Raw genomic sequence first — 22,552 nt, 5'->3', positions numbered from 1 at the left:
TTATGTTTCCTTCTCCTTCAACATTTAATCCCATGCTAATTCTAAATCAAAGGGGAAAAGAATGACAAAGTTTGAATATTGAGTTAGAAACCTAGTTAACAACATAAACTTTCCCAGTCTGGAAACACACAGGAAAAAGTTACTGCCTTTGGAGATTATTCAAGTCTGAAAGGTGCTTAATGCTTTGCATGTAATCTCCATGGAAGAAAATGAATACTGAAATAAGGACATCTCACATCAGAAAAGCTTATTTCATCTTTCCCAGAGAAAAGAATACATTAAATTGAGCTGATATAGTTCAAAGCTGCCTTTGCAGTAAAAAACTACAGTTTTGCTTCAAAATGCATTCCCAGTGCCGGAATAATGGAATGATCGGAAAGTTCTTTTCCTCTTTAATTTCGATCCTTTCATTTTCCTTACAGCACTGCCTAATGAAGGGAAAGGCAGTGGCCTTACTCAGGTAGAACACAAACAGTAAGCTGGGTAGCAAATGTCCTACCCCGTGAGATCTGGGCTGAGCCATCACATTCCATTACCTTGCACTGCACGTTTCCACATAATGGAACTAATGCCACTGTGTAGGCAAGTCTTTGAAACGTCTGCCTTGCAAATTGGCAAAAGGCTACTCCGTGTGATCACCTAATGAAATAATAGCTCTGGATACTGCAGAACTGGGCAGATTCAGCTTCTGTGAGGCTTCTTGGAAGTGACTCAGGGTTATTTGAGTTCAGACACATTTGTAATGGAAATCGTGGGGCTTTGGGAATTTAGAACAGGCAGATAGAGTTGGGAAGTAAAATGTAATAGTTAAGAGTTGGGCTTTTACCTTGCACTGAGGCATTTGTTTTTTTGTCAGCTAAATTGTTAGGTAACAGAAGGCCTTGGTTTGCCCAACACCTTGGGGCCCTTGTCATAGTTTCATTCCACCCATGCACACCAGTGCCCCTGCATGAAAAGGTTTGTTCCTGGCTCCACTTTCTTCTTTTCCTGTTTGGGCTGAGGCAGCCATCTTGGAGCTGGTATTTCCAGCCCAAATCCAAATCTGCTGAGAGTAGAACTTTGAAACTTCAACCTACAGATCATGCCCTTCATCCTTCTACATGGCAAAAGAGACATTTTCAAGGCTACAGTGTCAATAATAATCTGTCCCAAGGCAATTCTCCCTATCTTAAAGATGAGAAAACTGTCTCAGAGAAAATAAGTAATCTGACTAAATAAGGTCATCAAGCAGGAGCTGGGACTCAAAATCATGTTTTTCACGTGTAACCACTTCAGTATGCTGCTTCACAATTAAACAAATAAAATAAATCAAGCTATCGTAGCACAATAGTTCCCAGGTTTTGTGATCTAATAGAAAATAAGACCAGTGTACCTTTATATCTGAAAGGTAATATTTGGTTCATGATGAAGATAAGTTGATTAATCTGAAGATCCAATGTATGAAAGTTAGGAGGAAGAACACTGTATTGCCCACAAAGCCATCTCCATTTGGGTGTCCCACTGATCCTTAGTCTCAATGTCACCAACATGAGCTCACCCTCCTTTCCCTACACGTGCTTATTTTTCTCAGTGACTGGAACCATTTGCCCATTGTTGTCCAACCCAAAGATTTGGTGTCATTCTAGAATATTCTTCTTCTAGCAAATTGTTCTTAAATTTGTTGTCTCTGGGACAGGAACCCTGGTTCCCAGCTGGGTGGGATCCCACCCCTCACACATTGCTTCTTATTTTCTACCTTTCCTTCCAGTTATGTTTTCTCATCTCATCTCTTTAACTGAAAGGTCCTTGAGGGATGGTTCTATTTTCATCTCACGTTTCTACCCTCCATGAAGCAGAGCAGGATGCTTTGCATTTCTTAAGTCCTCAATAAATATTTGTAGAGTGAGTGAAAGAATAAATAGGATTAAATTAAGAATTACTTTAGATTTCTCTTTGGGGATTATTATTCTCTTATAAAAATGTCAACTTTACAGCTGGCACATTTTATTGTGTTTCAGTTCAAGAGTTTTAAAACACAACACAATAAAGAAAAAAGTGAGTTCATCAGTTTCTTTTCTTGTATTCCGCTTGCGTATTGGTTTATTGATCAGGATGCTGAAGTCTTATCTTAACCCTTCTGTTTATTAGTGTTTATAAGCTCTAGCTATGAAGACCTTGCTAAACCATTATCTTGTTTTCTTATTGGAATTTTAACACTTCACTGGGTCCGTTATCACAATATACCACATCGGCTCAAGGTGCCAGAGAGAGAATGCCTATGTGAAATGACTCCTTAGGAACAGAGTCTTTCTAACTTAATCAACTATGAAAGATAACATTAACAAGACTTGAGGATTAAATAAGTTAGGAGCCAGCACTAAAAATAAACACAATTAGAACATGAGTGCTCCATCCATTTTCAGGGGGAAAATATGTTTTCCCTTGTGAAAGTACTTCTACTGCCCACAGAGTTTTTTAGGATGAAATATAACTTCATAAATGCTGCTGTCATGATTCTCACTCTGGTAACTGCTTTGTAAATAGAAAACGAAAGTGTCTTGTCTGTGACAGTGCCTGGAGGAGTCTCTTTTTTGTTAAAATGCCAACGTATAAAAACAATCAAATGTAAAAGAGATTATTTAATTTTTCCCCACTTCAAGATAGATGGCTGCTTACCTTATTGTCACCAGGGAAATGAAATTAACATTTCTTTGATGGCTGTCTCCATGTTCATTTATTCTAAAGGTGAATTAGAGTCCTTTCTTTTTTTAAGTTAAAAAAATTTAAATTTTTGACAGAGAGAGAGAACATGAGCAGGAAAGGGGCAGAGAGAGAGAAGGAGGGAGGATCGGAAGAGGGCTCTGCACTGAGAGCAGTGAGCTCAATGTGGGGCTTGAACCCATGAACTATGAGATCATGACCTGAGCTGAAGTCAGACGCTCAACCAACTGAGCCACCCAGGTGCCCCTAGAGTCTTTTCTTGTTATGATATGTGAACTGTGAATATTTGATATGATCACAAACAAAAAGCTCATTCATTCATTTGTTCATTCGCACGTTCTTGAAATCAGTTCAGATATTCAGTGTCTACGGTACAGCACTATGATCAGCCAGGAATAAAATCCAAAAAACATATTCTCTGCCTCCAGAGAATCCACATTCAGGTTGGGTGAGGAGACATGGAACAATATATTGTAACACAGAGCTATAAAAGAGCTATAAAAGACCAATACACAAGATGCTAAGGGAGCACAAAGAGGAAGAAAACTCAGCCAGGACTTCAAAGAGAAAAGGGCATTGAGAAAAGGACACAAAGGGTTTTGTGGGTAAGTAGGAGTTTTTCATACAGACACAGATGGGAAAAGCAATCATGCCAGAGGGAACAGCATGTGCAGGCAGAGAAAAATAAATGAAAATGGCATTTTGGTAGTTCGGTACACTTGGGTTACAAATATTAGTAGTACCTGTGTGGACTTTTGTCTTTGAATTCATGATGGAACTTGGAAAACAGAATAATGTCAAGACTTCTACCTGCTACCTCTAAGTTTGCTTCCCTTAAAATTTGATTGAATTCAGAGAACACTTATGACTAGTCACATTTAGCCACAGGGTGTTTACGAGGCCAATTTCCATGATTATATTCAGTACTGTACTAGGCATGTACTGTGGCAGGTGCATTAGATGTAAGTGACACTGCCTTGGAAGTGGCGGTAAGCCCTTTGGGAAAGAGCAGACCTGGGGAGTCACTTACCTTGGAGCAGACTGTGGGGTTCTGTCTCTGATTCCCAAATTCTTTGCTGTGTTCTGAACTCTTGCTCCCTGAGAGAAGTAGGGAAAATCATTTTTAGCTCTACATTGTATTAGTAATTATTTAGCATACCATTAACATTTGAGTGTAGAATATTTATTCCAACAATGTATATAATATCAAGAGAGATGAGGTGAAGTAGAAGAGAAAAATTATCATCTGAGCATTTTCAAAACTAATGCTTTAAGTATCAAAATATGCTGACATATTTTTCCAAAGGGTTGATATTTATTTCAATAGCTATCTAAATCATTCAAAATAAACTTAAATCACAGCTTCCTGTTCACTATCTCATCTATGTCTTTATTCCTAGAAGCAAGCAATACTTTAGATGTTGAAAATAAAAAACGAGAAGGCTACAAATATGTGCTGTGTCCTCACTTTTGTGGAACAGAAAATCACAGTTCTATTGCACTCACAAACCTGTTTTATCCTTAGCTGAATAATCAGCTATTTTAAAGTTCATAGTATTTATCAAGAAAATATTTTCTTAAATAGTTCTAAAGCAATTTTGGACAAGGCATGTGCGTGTGGATCTCTGAAATGTAAGAATTCTGCCCCAAACTTTATAGTACAAAGGCAATGCACTTTAGCAATGAAAAAGTCTTCACAACTTGTCAAGTTCATGAATAAAGCTATAATCATTGTTCAGTTCCTAATGGGAATTAGTTACTACATAGAACTAAACACCAGGGTTTGGGGCTGAGAACAGATGAAAGAGAGTGGTTTTAAAGAAACTCTAGGGCATCTCAGTGCCTTGGTTAAGTTTCTGACTGGTTTCAGCTCAGGTCACGATCTCATGGTTTGGGAGTTTGAGCCCCGTGTTGAGCTCTGTGTTGATGGTGCAGAACCTGCTTGGGATTCTCTGCCTCTCTCTGCCCCTCCCTGTTTGTGCTCTCTCTCTCGAAATAAATAAATAAACTTAAAAAATAAAATAAAGAAATACAAAACCTCTGAAACTCTCTTTCTTGCTACCAAATTCTGAACTACGGGAAGGGAAGGGAAGAAAGAAAAGGAGAAAAGGAAGAAAGGAAAACAAAAGAATATATCCTCTCAAGATGGACCAAATAAAGGAAAGCAAATAGGGAAAAGGGGTGGGGGTGGCAAAAAGACAGACGGGAAGGAATTGAGGAATTATAATTAAGCAGTTAAAAAATAACTCATTTTGGAGTAGTTTTAGACTTAGAGAAAAGTTGTAAAACCAGAACAGAAAGTTCACATACTTAACTCAGCTATGTAAACTCTCTCTAATGCTCACCCTTCACTTGACCAGAGTATGATGGTCAAAACCAGGGAATCTATGTTCATATAATGCTGTAAGTCTTAATCAAATTTCACCATTTCCCCCTCGTGTCCTGATTCTATTCCAGGATCCAACCCAGGATCCCATACTACATTTTGTTTTCTTGTCCCCTTGGTCCTCTGATCCATGGCATTTCCTTGGATTTGATTTGTCTTTTATGACCTTAATACTTTTGCTAAGTACTGGTCACTATTTTGGAGAATATTTCTGTTTGGGTTTGTCAGCTGTTTCCTCACGATCAGATAGAAGACATGCATTTTGGACAAGAGTGATTTTGTGCCTCCTCAGTGCATGAGACCACTGATGTTGACCATCACCATATCACATGACTTCTCTACATCTTATCGGTGACAGTAACTGTCATCACTCGGTTCAAGCGGTGTCCGCCAGATTTTTCCACTGTAAAGTTACTTCTTTTCTTTTTGTAGTTAATAATTATGTTGTGGAGATTAACCACTTCTCCAAGCACTGTGGCTCTTTTCAATGGAGAATTATATTTGGAACCCAAGATCTGAACACTGGGTTTGCTCACTGCTACCATTGGCATGTAAATGCTTCTAGGTCGTCTGAGTAGACAGAGCTATTTAACTAATGGCAAACATACTCAAACATCTATATTTATTTCTAAATGCGCGTGCGTGCGTGCGTGTGTGTATCCATCAGTTCAAATTGCTACCTCTGATCCCAATCCACACCACAGGATTTGTTCTGGATTATAGCCTTCTCCCTTTCCCTATTTGTAACTTCCTTTTCTGACAGTAAGAAACTTTATTCTCATTACTTACAATATATTTACTTATCTCTTCAAACCTAGTATACACAGAAGCTAGTTTTAAAAATTCTAAATCATATCCCTGTGAGAAATAGATTTACTAGGCTAGGGTATAGTGTTTGTGTATAATTACTTTTGTCTTTAGTCTCATAATATTCCACTGAGTAGTCTGTAGAAAGGCTTTTGCTTTCTTCAAAGGTTGCAAATCACACTGATGTTCATCATGCTGAACACAACTGTTGGTGTATTCCACAGTGAATTCAACTATATAATTCTTCATATACTCAACATGCCAGGTACTTGCACTTTTCCACCCTTGTTTACATTGTTTCCTCTACCCAAGGACCTCCTCTCTCCTCTTCCCGACCTGTCCACTCCCATTTATCCTCCCAGGCTCAAATCAAATATCATCTTGGCTAATAACTAATCGGTCATTTGCTATATCAGGTATTGTTTTAAGTGCATTGAGTATATCCTCACAACACTACGAGGCAAGTACTATTAAAATCTTTGTTTTAATAATGAGGAAACTAAGTAACAGAGAGACTTAGAATCTTGTCCCAAATGATACAGACGGTAAACACTGGAGTTGGGATTCAAACTGAGGTTGCTTGGCTCAAGAATCTATGCTTTTAAATCACTATCATGATATCACTTTCTGCATGAAGCCTTTTTCTGGTTATCCCAGTTAGAACTATTGAACACACGCCATTTAGCATTTACTCTCTGCTAGGTACTATTCTGGAAACCTATGCCCACCAAAACAAACTATACTCAGTGTCCCAGCCACTGAGAGGCTCACAGTTTACTCACTTATTTATTTATTCCCTGTCTTATGTCCGAAAACACTGAGGTTGTATACCACTTGTCTATTGGTACCTGTATCATGATGATCTGCCTATGTATGGCCACCATAAGATGGGGGAAGAATCACATCTTCTTGAGCCTTTATTACTGTGCCCAGTATAATGTCCTGATATTGTAGGTAAGGAGACAGAACTCTCTGAAATTCCAGTTTTATTTAAAAAAAATTGAGGCGGTCTTCCACCCAATAATACGTGGAATGTATAATTTGTAGGATAGAAAACTTTGTTTCTAATGTAAATGAAAGCTTCTCCCTCAAACGTTGTATTAATCAGATCTTAGGTTATGTAAAAGTGCTGCCTAGGATTATTATAATCATTATCAAAAAAATTAGAAGGGGCATAGTACCCTTCCCTCTATCTTTCAGCTTTCTTTCTAACTAACCAGAGCATTAAACAAGTCTGTGAAAAATAGATATACAAAGCTGTACATGAAAACCATACAATAAATCATGCTGAAGCGCTTCTCCCTAAAAAAGAAACTAAAGATCTTAGAAAATATTACTCATTAATCTGGCAAACATCTCAACCATTCAGTCTCTGGAGAGTTGAGTCTAAATGTTTGAGAAACAAAAGGAACAGAAAAGTCAGATCTTTGATCCCCATTTGTGTTCTAACTACTTAGATCACAGGTAGGTAAGAGCTGGCTTGCAGACTGGATCCTAGCCACTAATTCCACTGCCTGTAACAGTTGGGACACTGGAGAGAGGATGGGCAGCAGAAGGAATGCTGCAAAAATCCCCCTGTACACCAGTTTAACCCACTTTCTCTAGAGAGAGGGCCCCAGGCTCTCTGATCTTCCATACGGAAGTCAGAAATCAGTTCTTTGTTTCAGATCCACCTGGAGATGCCATATTTGCAGCAGAGAAACCAGTAACAAAGGAGGGTAGCTACCTATTCTAAATATACTTATTAAAAGTAGAAGGAAGAAGTGATGAATACTGAAAAACTGCAGTTTAGAAATTTTATAAGAAGCTTCGTAACTTTTCAGTTTCCTTAAGTTACATTTTATAAATATATAATAATACATATAATAATATATGTAAATATAGCATGTATGTTGTATTTCAAAAAGGTTTGCACTGGTTAAATAAGTCACTAAGGCTTACATAATACGGTTTTTACTTTCCCCCCTCTAATTTATAGATGTCCGTTCTCACGTGTAAGAACTTAAAACGTTTTTGATTACTGAAGTCCATATAGTAAGAATGTATATCTAGTGAATTCATCATTACTCCTGCACTAGATTATTCTAAAACAGGCTAATAATCAGTCTCTTAGTCTTGCCATAAACCATAATTTCGAGATGGCCCCTCCAAGTCTTAATTCAAACTTATTCTAACAGTAAGAGAGTGAAACAGAATGCTTAGTGTCTTTCTGTACTTTTGGCATCCCAAACCCAACCCTGAAATGAATAATCACAAGTTTACTTTGGTCTACTTTTTAAAACCAAATTTGTATTATATCCGTCCAAAAAATCCTTCCAAAATCTGATGGCATTTGCATCTGTATTTGCCCTTTTCTAGCTGAACCATACTGTGCCCTGTGCTTCTTGTGGATTTAACCTTTACTTAGCAAATCCCTGTTAGACCTTGTCAGATCTTGGTTTTCAGTCTCCAGCTCCAGGGTTCCCACCTCGAAGCTCCAATGTATATCCATTCATTGTACTTTATTCCTGAATTACAGACCCCAAACCGGTGCTGGTATCACTTATGACTGCTTCCATGGATTTTTTTTTTTTTTTTTTTTTTTTTTTTTACATTCTGTAGTATATCTTGGGAGCAAACCCACAGAGATTAGTATGTTTGCGTAAGAGTTATACACTAAGTCTTTAGTAAACAAATAAGTTTTAACTACAAAAGCATATCTTAAAAACTAAATCACTTACTATCATTGGGCAGTTCAAACCAAGTCAGCAAGAATAAATATTTGTTAAATCAATTTTTTGTGGTTACCCTGAGAAACTGTGGCAGAATAAAACATAAAATTGGTATTTTCCAACTCTTGTCTTTCTAATAAGTTGTGTCTTTTCTATTATATAAGGCACATTTTCCTAATAATAAATTGGAGATTAATGCATTTTTGTTACCTTTTAAAAGAATTTTAAGCGTTAGAAACCAAACTATCACATTAAAATACCATCGGGTATTGTATCAAAGGCTCATTCTCTTTATGGGAGTTTATTCCCACCTATAAATACTTCAGTGACCTAACGACATCCCAAAGACTACTCTTCATCCTCTGAAGGAAAATTTGAGATATGTGCTTTTATCTTCAGAATAATGCACCAAATTCTTAGCATGGCTTGGACTTCACTTTGAGAGCTCCAGGAGCAAGAAGGGCCTTCAATTCTTTCCTCTTCTTCCTTGCCCCCACCCTCTTCCTCAATTCTATTTCCAGAGCCTTACTAAATCACCTGCGATGCCCAGAAAATGCCATGTAGCCTTTGCCCTTGCTCCTTACATAAGCCTCAAATCTACTCCTGCCCATTACACTTGGCCAACCCCTTTCCTCCTTCTGGTTATCTCTTACACATCCTTTTTTCCAGGCTGGCTTGGTTTCTTGGAGGATCCTCATATAGATGTCTGTATTGCCTTCGTTCCTGGGAGTGTTTCTTGTTCACACTTACTCTCTGAGCCTGAAAAAGTGTCCCCCACATCCAGGCACTAATCAGACACCTGATAAATGCTGACTAATCCTCATTAAACCTGATAAATCCTGATTAAAAGGAACCTTCAAATCCAGGTGCTGTAGGGGCACCTGGCTGGCTCTGTCGGTTGGGCCTCCGGCTTCAGCTCAGGTCATGATCTCACAGTTTGTGAGTTCAAGCCCCGAGTTGGGCTCGGTGCTGACAGCTTGGAGCCTGAAGCCTGCTTTGGATTCTGTGTCTCACTCTCTCTTTGCTCCTCCTCCTCTCTCTCTCTTTCTCTCTCTCAAAAATAAATACACATTGAAAATGTAAAAAAAAAAAACAAAAAAAAAAACGGTCCTGTAAAACAATCCCTAAACTGTGTGTGTGACTTACCTGCTTCCGCATCACATCTGTAGCCTGCATGATGTAGCGAGGAGGCAGTCCATGGCTTCTGGCCAGAATGATGGCCTGCTCCAGTGTCACGCTCAGGGTGCACCTGTGTGCAAAGGCAAAAGCAAGTCAAATGCCACCAGTTCCCATTAAGGACTTCAAAACGCTTTGGGTGACTAATGAAGGGCAACAGAATAGGCTAGCCCAAAATCTGCCTCCTCAGAGAGTTACTCATTTTTCCTTGGGTATCTTCCATGTATACATAAGGTACACACGTTAATAAACTGTTTGTTTTTCTCTCATTAATATTTTATTATAGGGGTCTCAGGTAAGAACTCAGAAGGATAGAAAGAAAATTATTTTTCTTCCCCTAGACTAATGTCAAAATCAAAACTGCCAGCCAAAATGGAAGCAACTGGACAATGAACCATTGATATTTCTACATAGAACACCTACTTAAAAATAGATTATAGGGGTGCCTGGGTGGCTCTGTCGGTTGAGCATCTAACTTCGGATCGGGTCATGATCTCATGGTTCGTGAGTTTGAGTCCCACATCAGACTCTCTGCTGTCAGGGCAGGGCCCGCTTGGGATCTTCTGTCTCCCTCTCTTTCTGCCCCTCCCCTACTCATGCGAATGCGCTCTCTCTCTCTCTCTCTCAAAATTAAACATTAAAAAGAAGTAAATAAATAAATAAATGAAAATTAATAAAATAAAAATAAAAATAGATTAGAGAGCTACATGACTGGGGTCCTAAGTATTTAAATTTAACAAACTCATAATGAACTGTGTTTATGAGTTTATATACCTAAAGTTAAAAAAATTATAATAAAATCTAATTATCAGACATTATTCCTTACTGATATTCCATGTAACTTAAAAGAAATGACTTCCTAATATTTTTCATTCATGTCTACATATGATAGTTAATAGATTTACACTAATTTATGCCAAAAGGCTTAGAAAAGTAAACAGTGAAATTAATATCCACTAAGATCAGAGTTGATTTTTTTTTAAGTATGTTTCTTGGACCCAATAGAAGAGATTGTAAAATTTTCAAAAGGAACTTATAACTAGTTAGACAGGAATGTGATGCCCAGAGCAACCGGGAGAAAATTCAGAATCCAGCCCCTGATTTCAGTAATTGCTGTGCCTTTCTCCTTGTCCTTTGTCCTTTGCCTTCCCTTTTAAGGAATTCCTTTTACGTCCTTTCACGTTTTTCTCTTTGGCAGCTCTGAGAACCTACGCATATTTGTTAACATTTTCAGGTGCTGGTCTCTGAATTTTCGTAAAATTCATGAGCAGATTTTCTCTTACTGCACTTTTCAATTCATGGATATTTTGATGGTCTTTTTTCCATTTTTGCATTTACATTCCTGTATTTTGTTGGTTTTTTTTTTTACACGTGTATTTTTCTAGATCTGTTCAGTGTTTCCTTACAAATGAAAGGTCTACTATGCAATCGCTTCTCTGTGAGGAATATCTAACTCACTTATCTTTGGTTAAGAGACTGAACTACAGAAATCCAATACATCTGCTAGATTTTGATACTGATGAATTAATAAAAAGAAGAGTAAGGGGCTTAAAACATTACTGCTGACATTTTAGAAAGAACCTGATGAGTTACCGCCTTATTATACATGATTGGATTCTAAGGAGAAACATGTTAAGTTTCATTGGCTGTTAAATGACCTCTTTACACAGCATTAATAACATATTCAGATGGGCTAAAGTTTTACAATTAGCTTTCGGTAGTATGTTTACAAACATTTAGTGTATGAGTCTGATAATAATATGTAGTTGCAGTTTCATATGCTCTCACATGCTGTAGAACAGCGTACGCCCATGAAAGCCAAGAAGTTTAGTTGACCGTTCACGCTTAAAAAAAAAAAATCAATTTTTTACAAAGCATTTAATTGTCAGCTTATTTGACAGGCCATAACCTTTTCCACCTCCTTAAGGTCTCCTCTACTCCAATTTTAAGTCCTTATTGATTCCAACATTTTAATCAATAACACTCATTATACTAGCTGAATGACACTAAAAGAAATCTTTATCTTCTTCTAATCAAACTTAAATATGTCTGTTCTTTTAGATAAAACATGACTTGCCTTCCTCTATTTATAACAAACACTTACTGGTTGTGAAGGATTTTTAACAAGCAGCCTATAATTTTTATCCATTTTCTTAATCTTTTTAAACCGATTTATTTCTCCCTAGTTCAAGTTGTAGTAAACAGTACTACAGCAGCAAATTATCTGCTAGAGACTTCAAAAATCTCCCGATCAACCAATGTGGTCCAGTAATATGCTCTCGGAGAGGGTACCTTCAGGTGTCACCTTTTTAGAATCAATCACACACACATCATCTAACAGAAAAATCTACCTTAAAATGGATACATATATTTTCTTTCACTAGCATATCAAAACCAGATGGCTTTGTCTTTCTAATCTGTCTTTTCATACTAACCACTGTGTATATTCCAATTAGGTCCCGAGATTAATTTGAAATTTTAAAAAAGTGAAACACTTAAAAAGATACAACCAGGTCCCTGTGGGAAGTATTGCCTGTGTTTGACTCACAGTTGATTTGTCCAGTGGGAGCCTACTTTTTCTATCATGGCATCACAGGATTCCATTCTCCTGAATTAAGCATGTGGAAGAAAGCTCAGCAGTAAGCCCACAACTTTGTTGTTAATATACCAAAATTTGCATCCTAGCTTTTTCTCTTCTCTCAGCTATCAGTATCTGAATGTCAAGTGGAAAAATTCAGCATTTGCAAGAAGACTTCTGCTTCTAGCATTCTTGGGAAGATTCTAGATCCAGAAATGGCACATGGTTTTGCAACGGTACATAAAGGTATATACTCAGTCAGGTTTGACAAGAGATCATTTGGTTTTATAGGTACTTTGTTGATTGCCAGTGAGACAGCTTTGCTAACCCTGGACAAGAGAATGAAGACAGCATACCAAAGGCTGGGAAGCCTAAGCAAATTCGTTCAGGGCAAGAGTTCTTATCTGACCCACCAGTTTCCTTTCTAGCACTATAACTGTTTTCATATTAGACAGTTAAATTAAAATTTAAACCTATAGTTCTACTCCATCCTGGAAATCATGGGCCTTCAGTTTTCAGATCTTTCTAGTTGTAGTATCATTTTTAAATTTTAGACAACTCTTCCCTGGGAGTCACAAAAATAAAAAAAAATAAAGATCACAGAGTAGAATTTGTCCTTGATAAAAAGGCAAATATAACATAGACACTGAGGAAAGTTGTTCCATAATTTTAGTAGGAAGACATTCCAATAATAGCTCTGCTTAGGGCATACTCCTGAGAAAATGTACTTGACAGGGCTATAAAATTATGCAGAAATTGTGAATTTCCCCACAGAAAGAAAAGGGAAAGGGTCAATATATCCATGCTTGTAATGAATAAATCTTCTTGACATATTTTGTATTAAGAATAGATCCTACATCACATCAGAGATATAGTAGAGTTTTAATATGATAAATGTAACCTGTAGTTAATGGGTCCAATTTAATTTGAAAGGCACTCTGATTTAACAATGTTATGGGAAGAGTCACAAAGGAGTAACTTTTGTTCATTCATTCACTCAACAAATATTTTTTGAGTGTCTACTTTGTACCCACAAGTACCATTAGGTGCTGGAGGAAGCTGATTTACTAACAAGCTAAAAAAGGTTGAAAGTCAGGGTCCCTTACTTATATGGATCCCTAGCAAATTGTTCACATAGTCACATGCTTTTATAAATTTGCAAAAGCAAAAGGTTGGTTATTTATTTATTTATTTATTTATTTATTTATTTTGAGGGAGAGAGAGTGTGGGTACGCAGAGAGAGACAGAGAGAGGGAGAGAGAGAATCTGAAGAAGGTTCTGCACTGTGAGCAGAGCCAAGAGTGGGGCTCGATCCCATGAACCGTAAGATCATGACCTGAGCTGAAATCAAGAGTTGGATGCTCAACCAACTGAGCCACCCAGATGCCCTGTCTGAAGCAAAATGTTTTAATTGCAAATAGTTAGGACTGCTGACCTAATTATGTCTGTCCCAACTTCCCTTGGGAAGTAGACTTAGGACACACTTGGGCTAGGCTGACTGGAACCTATGTATATGACTTGCAGTCACTTCCGTTTTAGTTAGGCTACTGTAGTCTTCTTGTGTAGAAATGGATCCCAGAGTATTTGTACTGTCCATTGTGCAACTCACTTACCTACTGTTGAAAAGGAGGGGCAAGGCTCAAGGAGGGGCAGGGCTCAATATTGCTCAATGCAATATTCATACCCTGAGGCACCCGGCGCTGTGTGTGGTGTTGGAAAAACCAGGCTAGAAATGTACAGAGCCAGAAGCTAGTCTGTGGAATATTCTTCCAAACGTTATGGTTCATATGCTAAAGAACCTTATAAGGGTTTTCATATTCAACAACAATTTTAAAATGTGTAAGAGATTTAGCAATAATGTTGAAATTAAAAGGTTTTTCTAATCAATATATTTTTAAAAACTTGTTCAGCTATGCTAGAGATAGAACAAAATTATTTTCCTATTCTCTCTGTAGATTATATTACAAAATTATTATAATTTGAAGAGGCAGTCAAAGAGTATGTTACCAAAAACCGTGGAGGGAAGAATTATAGAGGTGGGTCAGGCAATAAAGTAAAAAAAAGGCAGTCTTTTGTTTTTCAGATTTTATAATGCTTGTGGTATTTGCCAGCATTTTAAATCTTGTAAATTTTTTTGCATTCCAAATAAATAAATATTGTTTCACTTCTATTTCATTTTGTAATTTTTCTATTCTTTTTTCTTAAATAGGGCACTTAACTTCAGACCCTAAAATCTTTATCCACTTCAGTGTGCTGGGGATGCAACAGCAAACAGAAAAAAAGTACCATCGTTTTTGATGATTAAACTTCAAGGGGAGGAAAAAAGAAAATAAAGAAGCAAATAGAGGATATCAGGTGGTGATAAGTTATCCAGAAAAGTAAAAATTTTTAAGGGAATAGAAACTGAATAGGGTGAAACAGCAGAGAAAAGTGCTGCTATTGGGAAGACCATTTCAGGGAGAGCAAGTGCAAAGGCCCTGAGGTTAATGCATTTTCTGTCTGCTTAAGAGCAAGTGTGAAGCTTGATGTGCAGGGTCACACAGAGAGGAGGAGATGAAGTTAGAGAAGTAGTCTGGGCCCGCAAGATGCATGGCCTTGAGGATCAGAGTTTAGGAGTAAGTGAGGCCCTTATTTCCTTGGTTGATATGAAAAAAAAATCCAACATTTACATTATATGATGTAAGATAGCAATTTGTGAAGCAAATTACCAAAATAATTTACTAAGCATCTGTCCTTAATATGCTATCAATACTGTACTCAAAAGATCTTCAGTTGCTTTCCAGGCAATATTTGCAAAAGCAAACTCTTCACCTGATGCTTAAGGATTTCTACCAATTGCTCTCCCATTTTCTGCTCCATCTTCCCAGCACTCCAGCTATTCCATCCTGCCCCTCTACCCAGAACTTCTTTCTGCTTGGTCAACATTTGGTACCACTGCACAAAGCTCTCCCCGCATAAGGAATGTTTGTCCATTTTTGGAGTGTCTTTCAAAATATCACAAAACCTTTCTGAATACAGAATAGCAGTTGACAACATGGGCGTCATAACCAGGGGTACTGGATGTCTTTGTAGGTCCCCGGCCAGGTTACTTCAACTCTCTCAGCCTCAATTTTTTAATCTGTGAAATGATAAAAGCTGGCATAGTGGCCTCATAAACTGCCATAAGAATTACCTTAAGTGACACTTAGCCACGCCTGTGGTAATGCTATTTCCACCCCACTTTGCTACTGCACTCACACTGTAAGTCTGTCTACATGAATTCATTATGAGCAACACATCACTTGGAAAATTTGAGGAATGTGAGCTTTCATAAATCCCATTTCCCAAACCCCATTATATTTTAACTACTTACAAAACCTCTTTCTACTTATTTTTAAATGCTGGTCATTGAAATAACCCTGTGGTTAATTTTTAAAAATTTAGAATTTTATTAATTTTATAAAATTATGTTATATCATTATGATAAATTCATGAAGCGAATGACAAACTTCCACCATTATCTCTTTTACAAATTGGGGCTTGGTAGAAATAGACTTCACCCGACTGTAATTTGCACTTGCTCCTATGTTTCTTTGGGATTTTTATTTCATATGTTTGTCCCAACGGATTCTGGACATCAGGTATCAATTTTATGTTGTATGTCAAAATGTAGAGGGAAAGGTCAGAAAAAGCATGTGAAATAGTCTCCCAGTTGCCAGTCCATTTTCTAGATGGTAGGGGCACAACATGATCAGCGTCCAAACCTCTGCCTCAACTAAGTCTCCTGAAGAGACAAAGCTTATTTTCCTAAATGGGCTTAAATGCGATATATTGTTTTTTAACTCTTTATTTTTTTAAGCTTTTACTTATCTTGGGGGGGGAGGGGCAGAGAGAGAGTGGGGGAGGGTCAGCGTGGAGCCTGACACGGGGCTCTGTCTCACAAACCGTGAGATCATGACCTGAGCCAAAATCAAGAGTCGGAGGCTTGACCTCCTGAGCCACCCAGGCGCCCCCCAACCATTTATTAAATCATACTGTATTACACTATATTTAGTTCACTTTGTAAGACTTCAAGTCTTGAAACAACTTATGTTAGTCCTTTAAAAAAACCTGTTAATGCTTCTCCTTAAGATGATCCGTGACACTTCTATAATAAATTACATAAAAGATTCTCAAAACCCAAGGATCTTCTACATATTTGGTCATTTACCATGATCCCAGACAAAAATGGCCTCATAAAGGCCATCAGTTTTACTCCCAATTACCTTTTAAAACCTCCCAAGCTTGAATGCTTTATTTAATGTTGATTCAAACTGCACTGAACAAGGAAGCCAATCTCCCAAGGGTTGAAATGCATTAAATTGAACACTTGGAGACAGGCGTCACCCCTTTTGGGCCACAAGGGTTATGCAATGACTCACTGGGAAACTGAAGTGAGAAACCAGAACCATGTGAGGTTTATGGCTTTCAGCTCTGTTTTCCAACAGTGGATTTATTTGCTGACTCTTAGCTCACAGTCAGGAATCTGATCATTATGATGCTCTCTCTTGGGGGTGACCCCAACCTTCCCTATTACTAGTGGAGAAGGGTCATTCAGATTCTGACACAAATAAAATACATGCAACACTAATGTGATGAAGAGCTCTGGATCTGCAGTCACCACAATTTGCCATAAACTACCACGATGTAGACGATGAAGTGAAAAACATTACAACGGGAAACGCAAGGGTCAGTGTGTTTTTATTTCCCCATATTTTTAAAACTGAGGCCAAACGTAATTACTTTGAAAATTTCTATTGTACTCCTCAATAGTGTTACATACTTAATTATAACTGAAAACTACCCCCATACAAAACCCACCAGAGTCACTGTATTTAGAGATTCACATTGTGACTTCAAAAGCTACTTGAACAGTGATTTTAACTATTTTGTGCAAAAGTAATAGAATTGAGGCATTTGGATAACTATGTTATCTTTTTTTGTGCTCATGCAGTATAATTAGCAGAATAATTTCTTGTTAGAAAAACAGGATGGGGGCACCCGGGTGGCTCAGTTGGTTAAACATCCGACTTCATCTCAGGTCATGATCTCATGGTTTGTTAGTTTGAACCCCGCGTTGAGCTCTGTGCTGACAGCCCAGAGCCTGGAACCTGCCTCAGATTCTGTGTCTCCCTCCGTCTCTGCCCCTCCCCTGCTCATGCTCTGTCTCTCTCTCACTCTCTCTCAAAGATAAACATTAAAAAAAAAAAAAGAGAGAGAAAAAAAGAAGAAATAAATATTTAACAATTCTGAAATCAGTGAGTTTTGTCCCAATGTACAATTCTACATAATAATCAGAGTCTGATTTTGTTCTTTTAGCTTGGGACTTCCAGGTGTATTGCCTCATTTTCACCCTCCTTTATAAATATGATGCTGCCTTTAGTCTTGGAGACAAGAGGGAGAAAATTCCCTTGGTGCAAATGCATCACTCAGAGTCTATCTATAAGGACATCCTAAGGAACCTATCATTTTGATAATATTCTTCACATGAGTTATAGGGCTTTCTTACGGTTATAGGAATGTCTATTTAGAGTATTACAGATTTAGATTTGAAAACGTGAAATAATTTCCCCCTTTTCTATAAATGTCTTCTTTTGTTCTCCTTTAATTAAAAGCCAGGCCCATTATCCTTGTTCAAGGGACTGTCACAAACAAGTTATTAGTACTCTAATCAGCTGTGGTTTTCCGTGATACTTCACTAAGCTGACTACCTGGGCAGCATTCGAAATTTGCAGAGAAATAATGACTATTTCAATCCCAAGAGAACAAAGGAGGTGAAATAAGCTGGAGCAGCAGCAGCCACTTCTGCTATTTGCACACCACTCTTTTATACACAGAAGCTTTTTATGACAGATGGAAGGTTCTGCGACTGCCTGATTTGATGCACTCCACGGCATCATCTGAACTTCTGTCCCGGGCAGCCTGAGGCAGATTAGTTGCAACAATCTTTGAACTAAAGATACATTTCTCCTTGTTGGAAAAAATACAAACGATTCTGCTCAGTTTCCGAGTGCTTTTAGCTCTTCTTTGTGCTTTTCTCATGTTCCCATCTTATTCAGCTGTCACAAAACAAGCAGTGGTAGGAAATAGATGAGTTAGAGGTTCTCTCATTGATATCGGCCCTGATAAGAAAGTGGTTTGGAGCCAAAACATAAGAGACTCTTAAAAACTGAGAACAAACTGAGGGTTGATGGGGGGTGGGAGGGAGGGGAAAGTGGATGATGGACATTGAGGAGGGCACCTGTTGGGATGAGCACTGGGTGTTGTATGGAAACCAACTTGACAATAAATTTCATATTAAAAAAAAAGAAAGCACTTAGAAGAAATAAGACGTAGAAATGATCTAATTCCTTAAAGTATTATTATGAAATTACATTTTAGTATCTTTAATGTTCCCATTTTCATAAAACCTTCCCAGATTGTGGGTTAATATTAAAATCACCACTTCCCTAAAATGTTTGTCTAGTTATCTGTCATTTGCCCACTGTTTCACCTCCGGACTGAGAAATGTTACAAGCCCCCAAGCCATCAAACTAAACTCATTCATTATAAGGGATGAATGGACTGTGCAGTTCCACATGTTAACATACCTAACTCTAGTACCTTTTATGCTTATTTAATTTCCTGTTTCTTACTGTGTCATAAATCTCTCCTCTTTAGGTACGCTGCTAATATCTCTTGCCTATTTTGGTGCAACCTCACTCTGACTCTCCTAGTCTTGCCTCTTCCCACTGTTTTTGCCCCATAGCAAAGGTGATCATTTAAAAATGCAGATCAAAGCGCAAAACATCAAATGGCTTCCCACTTCTTAACGTGCAACACAAAATGTGCACAATACGGTCCCTGGTTTTCCGTCTTCATTCTTCCACTCTACTGTGTACAGTTCTCTGAAATCACTCCCTCTATTGTTTCTCATGTGCTGCTCCCTCACGTATGGGATCTCATAATGCTTGTTTAAGGTCACACATCATACCTCTTATCATGCTGTATCATACTTGTGTGAAAGGTGTAGGGTTAAAGAACACAGGCATTGCAGGTAAACTTCCTGAGTTGGATCTTGGATTTTGTTAATAACTATGTGAACTTGGGCAAGTTGCTGAAGCTCCTGAAACTCTTTTTCCTCATCTGTAAATTGAGTTCAATGATAAATGCACCTCAGTGTGTTGTTCCCAGGATTACGTGAAATAATTCACATTTAGTACTTAACACAGGGGATAGCATGTAGTATATTCTTAACAAATGTTGGCAATTTTCACTGATATTAATACTGTTACCACTACCACCATCACTAGTCTGGACTGGTGTCTGAACTGACTGTAGCCTTCCTAGACCTTACATACTTCCCAGGACTCAGTAAGCATTCCGTATAGACTTACTGAAAAAACTGACATGAATTCTTAATGTGTGCCAAAGGTCTTATATGTACACTCCTAAAAGATTCATTTCTTTATATTCTGCATTTGTTCCATGTATTGTATGTGTTGTATGCCATCTATGTGTTTGTTCAGGAAGTAATCACTGATAAAATATATTTGATGAAGTAATAAATGCATTATAAGGACAATAAATACTGGTAAAAATACAATCAGATTTCCTTCCTTGTGGCTTATAAATGGCATATGGCTTTTCTTTCTTCAACAATGGCTTGTACTTCCCGTTCTCTGGGTTCAATCACTGTTCACACCAGGTCTTCTGATTAACAACTCTGGCTGAGTTTTGGTAATATTTGGAAAATATATATCATAATATTCTGATTAATTATTCTTATATTAATTCATTAACTGGTAATTATTCCCTCATCACAATTGTCCAGTTATCATTTGCCAATATTTTCTGGGTTCTGAAGAAAACATTTGAAACCCTAACAAAATCCGTTTTCACTGTCAACATGACATGTTATATATTCTTCCTCTCTATTGCACTTTGAAAGTGATAAACCTATTCCTTGAGACATTTCCTTTAAAAAGTCAATCCTCTGACCATCTTTCTCCTATTGCCATTACTAAAGTATACTCATGCTCCATAGTATGGCTGCCTGGCTTCCAATGTGGGTCCCTTGTCAAGATCTCAGATTGTAAGCACTGTGACCCTCTTACCTCTCTGGTTTGGGAGAGCACGGTGTGGGCCACACAACAGTGCTCCGTCCTTTCTTTTTCCCTTCAGTGAATGCATGAATAAACAATTGTCGGCATCTGATTCTTTTCAAGTCCTAAATATCTGTGTCTATTCTAACCCATACTCTTGGTTTTTGAGGCCAGGAAAGAAAACTTCCTGTCCTTGATTTCAAGGGGATTCTGTTCTGCTGCTCTTGAGTGACTTTCTACAAGCTACCAAAGGAGGATTCTAAAAATAAGCTCTAATAGGGCCCAGTGTTTTGTGTATTCTATTTCTCACAGTTCAGAGGAGTTAACTCTTGTAGTTTTCACACCCCTCTTTCATCCTATCATGACTCATTACTGTGATTTTTTTTTCCTAGCTTTGTTGACATATAATTGGCATATAACATTCTGCAAGTTGAAGGTGTACAACATGTTCATTTATACATTTATATGTGACAAAATGATTACCACCATAGGGTTAGCTAACACCTGCATTGCCCCACAAAATTACCATTTCTTTTTTTTCCAAAATGTTTATTTCTTTACTTTTGAGAGAGAGAGAGCACACGTGAGCAAGTGCAAGTAGGGGAGGGGCAGAGAGAGAGACAGAGAGAGAGACAGAGAGAGAGAGAGAGAGAGAGAGAGAGAGAGAGAATCCTAAGCAGGCTCCACGCTGTCAGCACACAGACTGATGTGGGGCTGGAACCCATGAACTGTGAGAACCATCACCTGAGCCGAAATTAAGAGTCGGATGCTTAACCAACTGAGCCACCCAGGTGCCCCACCATTTCTTTTTTTGTGGTGAGAACATTTAAAATCTACTTCACATCTAACTATAATGTTTGAAATAGTTCTTGCAAGGTCTCCCCTATTTTAGTAGGCATGATCTAGCTATTTAAAATTTTTTTAATGTTTATTTATTTTTGAGAGAGAGAGAATGTTAGTAGGGGAGGGGCAGAAGACACAGTGTGAGCAGGGGAGGGGCAGAGAGGCAGAGACAGACTCTGAAGCAGGCTCCAGGTCCTAAGCTGTCAGCACAGAGTTGGATGCGGGACTCAAACCCACGAACCCCGAGATCATGACCTGAGCTGAAGTCAGACACTTAACCAAATGAGCCGCCCGGGCGCCCCTGATCTAGTTATTTTACTTACTTACTTACTTATTTATTTATTTAGTATTTAATATTTTTTAAAATTTTAATTCATTTTTTGAGAGAGAGAGAGAGAGAATGAGTGGGGAGAGAGACAGAGAGAGAAGGAGACACAGAATCCGAAGCAGGCTCCAGGTTCTGAGCTGTCAGCACAGAGCCGGACGCAAGGCTTGAACCCATGAACTGTCAGATCATGAGCCGAAGTCGGACACTTAACTGACTGAGCCACCCAGGCACCCCCTCAGTGATGTATTTTAAGCAGAAGAGTAACATGAGTAGATTTCTAATCTAGAAAAGATTAATCTGAAAAACGAGACAAAACAAAGGTACTGCCTTGGAAGCGGGTGTGGAAAATAGAGGAATGACAAGACTGGATGGAAAGACCAGGAGCTTTGCTGCAGCAATCCACATGTGGGGAGGGGGTTCGTGGGGGTGGGAAAGGGGATCCAACGAAAGGCAATGCAAATAAGGATGGAACAGAATGGGCGAATTCAGGAAATAGTGCTCAATTTTTGATCTAGTTATTTTAAAACAGATACATTTCATATTTCTAACTCTGCAATGGGAAGGTGGATTCACTATCAGAAACACAGATTAAGATAGAAGAAACTCAGTGTTCACCAATGCCAGGTCTTGCGGTAGATGCTTTCACATACATTGCTCATTGATTCCTTCTGCTATCTTTTTCAGAAAGAAATTATTATTCCCACTTCACCAATAAGTCTCTGAGAGACCGGGTGATGTAATCACGGTCACACAGTAAATAAGTAATAGGATTCAAAACCAGTTTTTTTGGATTCAAAGTCCAGGGCTCTTTCCATGTTACCAAAACCACATCACGTGGATTACTGCATTTAGAAAGTTCCAGCTCCCCACATCCATACTTCAACAATCACGATCTTGGTCTCAACATTGATACTTTAAATG

General features: G+C 38.1%; 1 protein-coding gene across 5 annotated transcripts in view; it reads right to left on the bottom strand.

The window, feature by feature from the left end:
- The window catches only part of PREX2 (phosphatidylinositol-3,4,5-trisphosphate dependent Rac exchange factor 2), a 295,426-nt gene that overhangs the window by 7,523 nt on the left and 265,351 nt on the right, over positions 1-22,552 (bottom strand). For all 5 annotated transcript variants that reach the window (XR_013553558.2, XR_013553556.2, XR_013553557.2 and 2 more), the window contains 2 exons: positions 9,751-9,853; positions 3,731-3,798 (listed from right to left, as the gene is read on the bottom strand). Coding sequence is in view for 2 of the 5 variants with exons in the window: in XM_078441822.2 (XP_078297948.2) it covers positions 3,731-3,798; positions 9,751-9,853 (171 nt within the window). In the remaining 3 variants the exon portion in view is untranslated. The remainder of the gene's footprint in view (positions 1-3,730; positions 3,799-9,750; positions 9,854-22,552) is intronic.

This window comes from Panthera onca, chromosome F2 (assembly GCF_046562875.1).
Source record: "Panthera onca isolate mPanOnc1 chromosome F2, mPanOnc1 haplotype 2, whole genome shotgun sequence".
Classification (NCBI taxonomy): Eukaryota; Metazoa; Chordata; class Mammalia; order Carnivora; family Felidae; genus Panthera; species Panthera onca.
Note: the sequence above shows the minus strand (reverse complement) of the source record. Positions and strands in the feature narration are given on the sequence as shown.